This window comes from Bison bison, unplaced genomic scaffold (genome assembly GCF_000754665.1).
Source record: "Bison bison bison isolate TAMUID 2011002044 unplaced genomic scaffold, Bison_UMD1.0 scf7180017864345, whole genome shotgun sequence".
Taxonomy (NCBI): Eukaryota; Metazoa; Chordata; class Mammalia; order Artiodactyla; family Bovidae; genus Bison; species Bison bison.
Window position 1 is genome coordinate 1,235,670 of NW_011494917.1, and position 10,349 is coordinate 1,246,018.

Below are 10,349 nucleotides of genomic sequence, written 5' to 3' on the forward strand. Positions count from 1 at the left end.
CGTCGGACGCCGACCTCGACCGCGGGCTGGTGAGTCTTAACCGGAGCTGCCGCCGTTCTGCCGCTCCGAGCTGCCCGGGCACGCCCGCTGGCGCCCCCTGGAGCCCCGCAGGCCCTGCCCGCGCCCCTCTGCGCCCCTTTACCCCCGAACCGGGGTCGTCCCGGCTGTTCATCCATTCTGACCCACCCCTCGTTCATTCAGCGTTCGTGCTGCTCTGTGCCCCGCGTCGACGAGTCGGCGTGTTGGGAGACTCTCGGGTCCCTCAAGGAGCTTCCCCTCTTCTCGGGGAGACGGACCAGCACCAGGCGAGCAGTTGCTGTGTGACGAGCTGTGGGATGGATGCTCGCATCCTAGGTGGAGACCCCAGGCCAGTCTGTCGGGGCTCGAGGGTGAGAGGCCAGGGGAGGCTTCTTGGAGAGAGCGGTGTAACCGTCGGTGTGAAGCTAAGATCTGAAGATTGAGTAGCAGCAAACTCGGTGAGGAGGGAAAAGTGTTTCAGATGCCAGCAGTAGTACCTACAAAGTCGTAGCTCAGGGGACACAGGGCTCATAGCAAGGGGTCTCTTCAGGCTGAATTGTAGAGCTGGGAAAAGAAACTGTCCAGTATCAACATACTGCGAGCCACATGTGTTTTTGTTCCTTTTTGTTTTGGTTGGTCTGGGTCTTAGTTGTAGCATGTTGAGGCACGCGGGGTTTTTTGTTGCAGCGTGTGAACTCTTTAGTTGTGGAACGTGGGGTCTAGTCCCCTGACCAGGGATTGGAACCTGTGTCCCCGGCATTGGGACCTCAGATTCTCAGCCACTGGACCACCTGGGAAGTCCACCACATACGTGTTCTCAGATTTTCCCTAGTAGTTAAGTCGCTAAGTCTTGTCCGACTCTTGGGACCCCATGGACTGTAGCCCGCCACGCTCCTCTGTCCATGGGATTTTCCAGGCAAGAATACTGAAGTGGGTTGCCATTTCCTTCTCCAGGGGATCTTCCCGACCTAGGAATCGAACCGTGGTCTCCTGCATTGCAGGCAGATTCTTTACCAACTGAGCTATAAGGGAAGCCCATTATATACGGATTTTTTGTAGCCATATTAAAAAGTGAAAAATAAGTAGGTGGATTTAATTTTAACAATGTGTTTTTATTTAATCCTGTATGTCCACAGTGATGTCTTGACCTGAAATCAAATAAACATTATTAATGAGATGTTTTACTTTTTTTTTTTGGTACTAAGTCTTTGAAATCCAGTGAAACTTACACTTTCAGGATCTTTCAGTTTAGACACATTTCATGTACTCAGTTGCCACCTGTAGTTAGTGGCTACCTTATTAATCTGTGCTCTTCTCCTATGGTGGGTAGCAGGACATGGAAGCTTCTGGTAAGCAACACATAAACAGGTAGGTGAAAGCTGAGAACATTGGTGAGTTTTGATGAACTTTAGGGGAGAGACAGGTTTGGGCTACTGTAAAGTTCTCTCAGGCTATGTGTGAGAAGAATGGATTAATTGGAGAAAAATCTGGAAACTTGGCTCTTTTATCTCTTATTCACATCACATTCCATCCTGATCCCACCCACAGTAATGTGTCTTGCCCTTAGATACACTGCACTTAATGTCCTTACTGTTGGTTGATTAGTCATACACAGTCTTGTGACATCTTTTATGTTGCCCTGTCATTTTGCAGAGTTTTTTTGTTTCTTAAGAGCAGAGCCTGGGTATTTTCTTCTGTGGTGGTGCTTTAGTCGATAAGTTGTGTCCGACTCTTACAATCCCATGGACTGTAGCCTGCTAGGCTCCTCTGTCCATGGGATTCTCCAGGCAAGAATACTGGAGTGGGTTGCCATTTCCTTCTCCAGAGGATCTTCCCGACCCAGGAATTGAACCCTGGTCTCCTGCATTGCAGGCAGATTCTTTACTAACTGAAGGATTCTTTACCAACTGAGGGAAGCCCTTTTGTTCTAGTAAACACTCTATTTGTGCGGCTTCCCAGGTGGCGCTAGTGGTAAAGAAACCATCTGCTGATGTGGGGGACGCTAGAGACCAGTTAGATCCTTAGGTTGGGAAGATGCCCTGCAGGAGTGCATGGCAACCCACTCCAGTATTCTTGCCTGGAGAATCCCATGCACAGAGGAGCCTGGCAGGCTACAGTCCATGGGGTCGCAAAGAGTGAAGCAGCTTAGCATGCACGAAAGAACACGCAACTTATTCTTACCTGATTAACTGATAAATTTCTGGAACAGAGTCAGATGGGCTGGAAAGGTTTCAGAAAACAATATGCTTTCATTCAACAGACATTTCTTGACCACTGCTGGATACCTACCAGGTATCATCCTTGGAGTGAGTAAATGAACAAAACAGATAAAGGTTTGAAGTAGCAAACTCTTTGAGTTCTTGCTGTGTCTGATTCATGCCACACCGCAATCCTGTGAGCAAGGTCCTTCTCAGTTGTCACTTAAATGAGGAGACAGAGACTCAGAAAGTGGTAACTCATCCAGGGTACTTCACCTAATAAGTGGCAGACCTAGGTTCTAAATCCTAACGCTCTCTGTTATTTATTTGGTTGTGCTGGGTTTTAGTTGCGACAAACTCTTAGTTGTGGCATGAGGGATCTAGTTCCCTGACCAGGCATTGAACCAGGGCCCCCTACATTGGGAGCGTGAACTCTTAGCCACTGGACCATCAGGGAAGTCCCCTAACACTCTTTCTACTGTGACTTGCTGACTCCTTAGAAATAAGGCTTTCTTTCTTTCTTTTTTTTCATTATTCAACTTTAAAAAGAAAATTGTAGTTGATTTACAGTGTTGTGCTCATTTCAGGTACATAGCAAAGTGATTGAGATAAATATATATATATATATATATTAGATTCTTTCCCCTTATAGGTTATTACAAAATATTGATTGTAGTTCCCAGAAATGAGCCTTTCAGAATGGAGTGTTCTATCTGTGATATAAAGCAGATAAGATATTAGGTTGGGTAGAGCTCATCTCTTTATGGAGAATTGTAAAAATCTCAGTCCTGGACTGATTTGCAAGGCAATTGGAACCCTGTGGTATTTTGGAGATAGAAATAATAATGGTGATTTTTTTTTTTTTTTAACATCTGTAGATACTTCGGAAAAGGCATGTAGAGAATCTAAGCTGTCAGTCAGGAGACATCTTCAGTAGTCCAGGCACGTGGAGGCTAATGTGTAGGCCAGTGATTCTAAACCTTTCTAGCCCAGTGTCTCCTTTTTATAACGAATATGAAAGTCTCCTGTAATATCCTAAAGATTTATAGTCAATAAAAAATACCCATAAACATAATTTTTAAAAAGCAGTCTACTGCTCTAGTTGAAGCATAAAGGTGCAATAAGTATTTTATTAGAAAATGACATGTCTGCTATTTAAATATGTAAGTGCTCAAGTATGATTACATTAGAAGACACAGTGAAGTACTGATCAGTTGCTGGCATATTGCACCAGGCCACAGAAATCATTGTGAGTGTGATGGCAAAAATGCAGGCTGATTTCAGATGTACTACACTGGCAGTTCAAATACCGTAAGTGCCATTGTCATCAACAAACTAATTTCTCCCGAGTTGTGAACAAGTTTTGGTTAAACCGTGGAATCTGTCTTCAATCTACATGGTAGCTGCACTTCTGGAAAATTCAGTCTTCACTAACACAAATGTTATATGTAGTAAAGTCCTAGACTAAGATGGTCGTACGCAGGCTTTTCACCTACTCAGTGTCCAGTGGAGTCTTTTGAAACCTTAAGGGATCCAGTTCGTTGTCCAGTGATGTCTCATGCATTTTAGGACTGCTAGGATCAAGAGTTCCCATCCATCAAATACCCGCCCTCCTATCCCTTATCGTGACAACCAAAATGTCCTCACAGATTTCCAGAAGGCCCCTGAGGGTCTTTCCTGCTTTTGTAGGGAATCATTGGTGCAGGCAGTGACCCGTGATGAGGTAAAAGATAAGAAAGTTGGTAGTAGTAACCTTGGGGGAACTCAGAGGTCCTGAGAGTGATGGGAAGGTGACAAAAGGTGGTGTAACAAAGAACAGATAACTGAGGTATGGGATGCATTCACTCATCTCATTGAAAATAGTAGAAAATAAAGTGTTTGTCAAGGAATTGAAGACATTTTTCATATCATTTTTTAAAAGGATGCAACTTATTTTAAAGTTTTTGAAATGTGTATCTGTAGTCATATATAGTTCTGTCTCAGATAAGCTTGGGGATTAAGAATTCATGTTCACTAGCCTGTTTGAGAGATTAAAAAGATTAACCTATAGGCAGAAACACCTGTGTAATACTTTGAATAAAATATCTTACAATTAAATATTTCATAATCAGAGGTCACAGTCAACTTTGTTTTAGCAAAGCTGCTTCTCATGGACAAGTAGAAAGGAAACTTTAGATTTTAGAGAAGAATATTAACAATCTTTGAAGCAGTTTGAACCATGCTCAGTTTGTATGATGTGGTAGCCTTTTAATTTTAGTACTTTCCCAAAGAGCATTCCTCCTAGTGTTGTTGGGCTGGTGTAGCTAGCTTCCCGGGTGGCTCAACGGTAAAGAATCTGCCTGCCAATGCAGGAGCCACTAGGAGACATGGCTTCTGTCCCTTGGTCCCCTTGGTGCCCTGGATCAGGAAGATCCCCTGGAGAAGGAAATGCCAACCCACTCTAGTATTCTTACCTGGAGAATTCCATGGACAGAGGAGCCTGGCAGGCTATAGTCCATGGGGTCACAAAGAGTCAGATAAGACTGAACACACACACACACACACACACACACCCTTTTAAGAAAATTAGCCACATATGTTTCTGTGCAAGCAAAACTGATACATGAAAATCAAAACATATCAAACATGAAAATTATCAGCTGCTTATTCATTACCCAAAAAAGACCACTTTTGTTTTTCAATTGCAATTTGAATTTAAAATATTTGCCTTGAAGCTTCACTTTGAAGAAATCATATGGATTGTCTATTATATGCCCATATTTTCAGCCTTGCCCTATTTCCTTGCTGTTCCTTTTACTGTAGAATAGTGTTCCTGTCACTGTATTGTAAGAGGAGGCTAAAATGTAAGCTCCATGGACAGGGACTTTGCTGTATTTCCAGCATTTGTAATGGTACCTGATACATGGTAAGCACTTCAAAAATAAACTGTTGAATGAGTAATTGTTATTGTGGAATGGAAGGAGTTTATTTTATCCTACAAATAAAAATACAAGATTCAGCTTATCTGAAGTGTAGTTCATTACATCCCCTCTCCATACATGGCAATTCTTGTCTGTCACCTACCTTGAATAATGCCATCATCATTCTTTCTCTTTTACCTCCATCAAGATATCTTCAGTCCATAAAGATACTTATTCTGTAATTCCTTTTTCTCTCTTCTCACTATTGGTTTTTATCATCTCTACCCTGGCCTGTTGTAATAGCCTTTTAAAAACAGGTCTTTTTGCTCTGATCCTTTATAGTTTTAAACGTCACACTGCTATCAGTTATTTTTCTATACTTCAGGCCTAATTATAGGACTATAAATTTTTTAAAATTATTTTACCAAGGTCCTTTTTATTAATTTACCAAGGTCCAAACTTTCCATGGGTTTCCACGGTGGCTCAGTGGTAAGAAGGAACCCGCCTACCAATGCAGGAGACGTGAGTTCTATCCCTGGAGAAGGAAATGACAGCCCACTCCAGTATTCTTGCCTGGAAAATCCCACGGACAGAGGAGCCTGGTGGGCTACAGTTCATGGGGTTGCAAAGAATCGGACATGACGTAGCGAGTAAACAACAAACTTCCGTGGTAACTGTTTAAATTGTATAAATATACCATTGTGATCTAAAGGAGTCTTCATGAACTGACCCCTAAATAAACTGAGTTACCCAGCCCCATTTTCCATTCTCTGTTTGTACCCTGAGCTGTGACTTTACCTACTGTAGTTTTCTCCTCATCTGAAATTCTTTGCCTGCCAAACTCCTTTTAATTTTTTAAGACTCAGGTTATTGATGTGACACCTTGCCTGACTCTAGTCCCCTAGTAGAATAAAGTTGTTTCATCCTCAGTACTTCCTTAGAAAGTCATACAGTTTTTTATTAAATTATTTCTTATATCAAAATTATTTGTTTATGTATAAGCACCTGCGTTGTGAAGTCTCAAGGGTAAGAACTCACCTGCTTCTGTGATTGGCATTACAGTTGACCATGGTAGTCACTTAGTTGCTTATTTAAAGAACAGCTGTTAACTTTTATTACTACTGAGTGGCTTTATAAATAAACAGGGATGTTTAGTTCCATATACTTTTTTAAAATTTTAGTTTATTTTTTGGCTGCACTAGATCTTGCTTGCTGCATGCGGGCTTTCTCTAGTTGTGGCGAGCGGGTTTCTCTGCTTGCAGCAAGCTGGCTACTCATTGCTGTGGCTTCTCTTGTCGCAGAGCATGGGCTCTGGCACATGGGCTCAGTTGCCCCATGGTACCTGTGATCGTACCAGGCCCAGGGTCATGTCCCCTGCATTGGCAGCTGGGCTCCTAACCTCTGGGCCACCCAGGAAGTCCTTGGGTTCAACATATTGATGAGTGTGTTCTTTCTCTGTTGGATTTCTCCTTTATGTTAACTAAGGGAGAACAAGGGTCTGCATATGTCTTGCTCACTACTCTTTTCCCCAGAATTTAGCACAAGGCCTGGCATAGATGCTAAATAAGTGTGTATTGATAAATAAATGCTAAGTGAACTTTCAGAGAGTGACTGGTCTCCCATCTTTGCTTTCTCCATCACAACTACTTTTTTGAGGCTGAATACTTTTTTACTTTTATTTCCCTCTGGTACAACTATTATCTATCTTGAACTTAAATGTTGCAGTCTCAGGATAGAAGTTTTAGCATTTTATAACACTTTCAGGCAGTTTATATTTATCTAGAAGGTTATTTACTGCTTATGCTGTTTTGGAAGAATAAAATGCCTTAGGGAATTTGTACACAGTTTTTATGCTCCACCATCCCCTTCTCGCCCACCAGCAGCAGCGGCTTTGCTGGAGTGCACTGTTTTCCCTGTTCTCAGAAATGCTTTGATTCATGATAGCGGAACATTTAAAGTAATTTTTCTTGGTGTGTGTGTGTTTTGGTGAATATTTGAAACTAGTTGATGATAACAGATACCTGACTTGTCCCACCTGTTGACTTGCTGGCATTATTTAAATAGTGCTTCTTCTCTTGGAAATGTGTCTTTTAAACTAAAATTAGATATTCTTTACAGGCAAAGACAGTTTTAAAAATCTTTACTCTCTCAGTTCTCAACGTGTTACCAGGCATGGTTTATGCTCTATACATTTCTACCTAATGATTAACAGAGGAATGAAACAACTAGATGAAAGAAAAATGGAAGATTAGAGGACATAATGAATAAAAAAGACTGTCATAAATGAGATTCTCTGATTATTATTTTTTTTAATGGTACAGAGACCATGTATTAAATGTCAAGTATAGTCAGAGTATACATATACTCTGACTTCTTCTGATGTTGCTTTTCAACTTTTGGGAATTGTATTGCTTGATGCTTCTGATAACATAGTTAGTCTCCAACTCTGTTTTTAAAGTCTGTCGATGCGCTTCAGTTTAATCGTTCTTCTGTAACACCAAGTATGTGGAAGCTGTGTGCTGGGTGTGTCGGGGAGATGAGTGAGCCAGCCCTGCCACCCTCAAGGTTGGAGGGCAGCAAACCTCTTTTGTAAAAGGCTGAGTAGTAGTTTCGGTTTGAGAACCTTATGGCCCCTGTCAGAGAATTTTAAGTAGAAGTTTTAGTAAGTGCCATGTTGTTGTTAAGGACTTCCCTGGTGGCACAAGCAGGAAAGAATCTGCCACCTGAGTTTGATCCCTGGGTCAGGAAGATTCCCCTGGAGAAGGAAATGGCAACCCACTCCAGTATTCTTGCCTGGAGAAGCCTACGGACAGAGGAGCCTGGGGGGCTACCGTCCGTGGAATTGCAAAGAGTCGGACACGACTGAGTGCCTAACACTACGTTGTTCAGTCGCTAAGTTGTGTCTGACTTTGCAACCCCATGGACTGCAGCACGCCAGGCTTCCCTGTCCTTCACTGTCTCCCAGAGTTTACTCAAACTCATGTCTACTGAGTCGATGGTGCCATCCAGTCATCTCATCCTCTGTCACCCCCTTCTCCTCCTGCCCTCAATTTTTCCCAGTGTCAGGGTCTTTTCCGGTGAGTAGGCTCTTTGCATCAGGTGGCCAAGGTATTGGAGTTGATACCAAATTTGTTGATACCTTATTTATATTCCCACTTGGCATAACTCATTCATTCCTTCCGTTTTAGAAAACTTGTGATATTCTACTGTTTAGAAACAGCTTAGAGTTGTTGACTGCTGTACTCTCATTTTTAAGTGTCAGTGTATCTATTTCTGGCACTGCTTATTGTCTATCTTCTATCAATATGATAAAGTTTTTTTAACTGAGATTTTGTGGAGGATTTGTCTCAGGTGCTTATAGTATAAAATCACTTTTGGCCAGAACAAAAAGTATGACCATGTGGGATCTTCTAAAGTCTTTTCTTTATTAATAATCTTTCTTAATATCATTAATAAACTTTTTTCTGAGTTTGTTTCTCCTTAAACAATGCTTCTCAATCTTTTCAACCTTTAATAAGGTACAAATTTTCATACCTGTCTCCTGCCCCCATATATTAATAATATTTTTTATTTTTGATCATTGAATATATACAATTGAGATAAAAATTAATGCTATGAATGTATTGAGTTCATAATATGCAAACAAATAGGGAGGAAATGAACTAACTTTTTAGTGAATGCTATTAATCAAACACTGTTATATTTTTCCACTTCTCATAATAACCAGTGAAGTTAGATACTACTTTTTGTCATTTTACTCATAAGAAAACTAAGGATCAAAGTGGTCAATTAACTCTCTCAAGGTCATAGAGCTAGCAAGTCACCAGACTAGGATATGAAACCAACTTTAACTTTAAAAGTCCTTGACTGTTTTACATTACCATATTTTTTCCTGTTTTTACTTTTTGTTGTACATATTTTTTACTGTTCCATCATTTAGAAATCAGAAATTGATGAAATTCAGTTCCAAAAAATGATATACAGTCTTGGTTTGGGGGGTAATTTTTAGAGCCTTCAGAAGCTTCAAGATGTGTTTAAAAATTCTTAAATTTCAAAACAGAATTAATTTCATTTCATCTCAACTCAAAAAGGAAGAAAATAATACTGTATTATGAAACTTAAGCTAAAAGCATTGCTACTTTCAGAAATTATGGCCTTAAACTAAAAGACCCTATTGTAAAGGAGTAAAAGTAGCTTTCAGAAAATGTTTATTTCCCAAGAAAAAAGAATAAGCAAATTGCAAGGTGTTGCAGGTAAACCAAAAGAAAGAGTTTAAGGACTACTGGCCAGGGAATTCAAAGTGGGCATAATAAAAGACTAAGAGTACATGACGGGGGTGGTGCTAGCAGGAGACACAGCCATCACTCTTACAGTCAGGGGAGGGATAAAATTAAGGGATTAACTTCTCAAGGATCAAAAGGGAGATACCAAAGATCAGGTGTATTTGTTTTTATTGAAGAATTTGTTTTTAAAGTTTATTTTAAAGTAGACAGGTCAGAGGGTTTTCTGACTGGAGAAGTTAGTTATTATTAATAAACCCCTTGGCAACCACTCCAGTATTCTTGCCTAGAGAATCCCATGGATGGAGGAGCCTGGTGAGCTCTGGTCCATGGGGTCGCAAAAAGTTGGACACGACTGAAGCAACTTAGCGCACCACTGACTGGTGGGCTCATCCCAAGATTTTTCTTTTTTAATAACCTTTATTTTTTCCCCTGATTTTAAAAGAAACGATTGTATAATATCACATAGTAATTGAAATAGCTACCATTTATTGAATGTTTACCGCATGTAAAAATACGAGGTGACGTATCAGATCAGATCAGTCGCTCAGTTGTGTCCGACTCTTTGGGACCCCATGAATCACAGCACGCCAGGCCTCCCTGTCCATCACCAACTCCCAGAGTTCCCTGAGACTCACGTCCATCGAGTCAGCGATGCCATCCAGCCATCTCATCCTCTGTCGTCCCCTTCTCCTCTTGCCCCCAATCCCTCCCAGCATCAGAGTCTTTTCCAATGAGTCAACTCTTCACGTGAAGTGGCCAAAGTACTGGACTTTCAGCTTTAGCATCATTCCTTCCCAAGAAATCCCAGGGCTGATCTCCTTCAGAATGGACTGGTTGGATCTCCTTGCAGTCCAAGGGACTCTCAAGAGTCTTCTCCAACACCACAGTTCAAAAGCATCAATTCTTCGGCGCTCAGCCTTCTTCACAGTCCAACTCTCACATCCATACAT

The 10,349-nt window shown here is 41.3% G+C and overlaps 1 protein-coding gene across 1 annotated transcript in view; it reads left to right on the forward strand.

Annotated features, from left to right (window-relative positions):
* The window catches only part of DNAJC15 (DnaJ (Hsp40) homolog, subfamily C, member 15), an 83,546-nt gene that overhangs the window by 353 nt on the left and 72,844 nt on the right, over positions 1-10,349 (forward strand). Inside the window, exon 2 of the mRNA XM_010854646.1 lies at positions 2-29. Within this exon, the coding sequence (XP_010852948.1) occupies positions 2-29 (28 nt within the window). The remainder of the gene's footprint in view (position 1; positions 30-10,349) is intronic.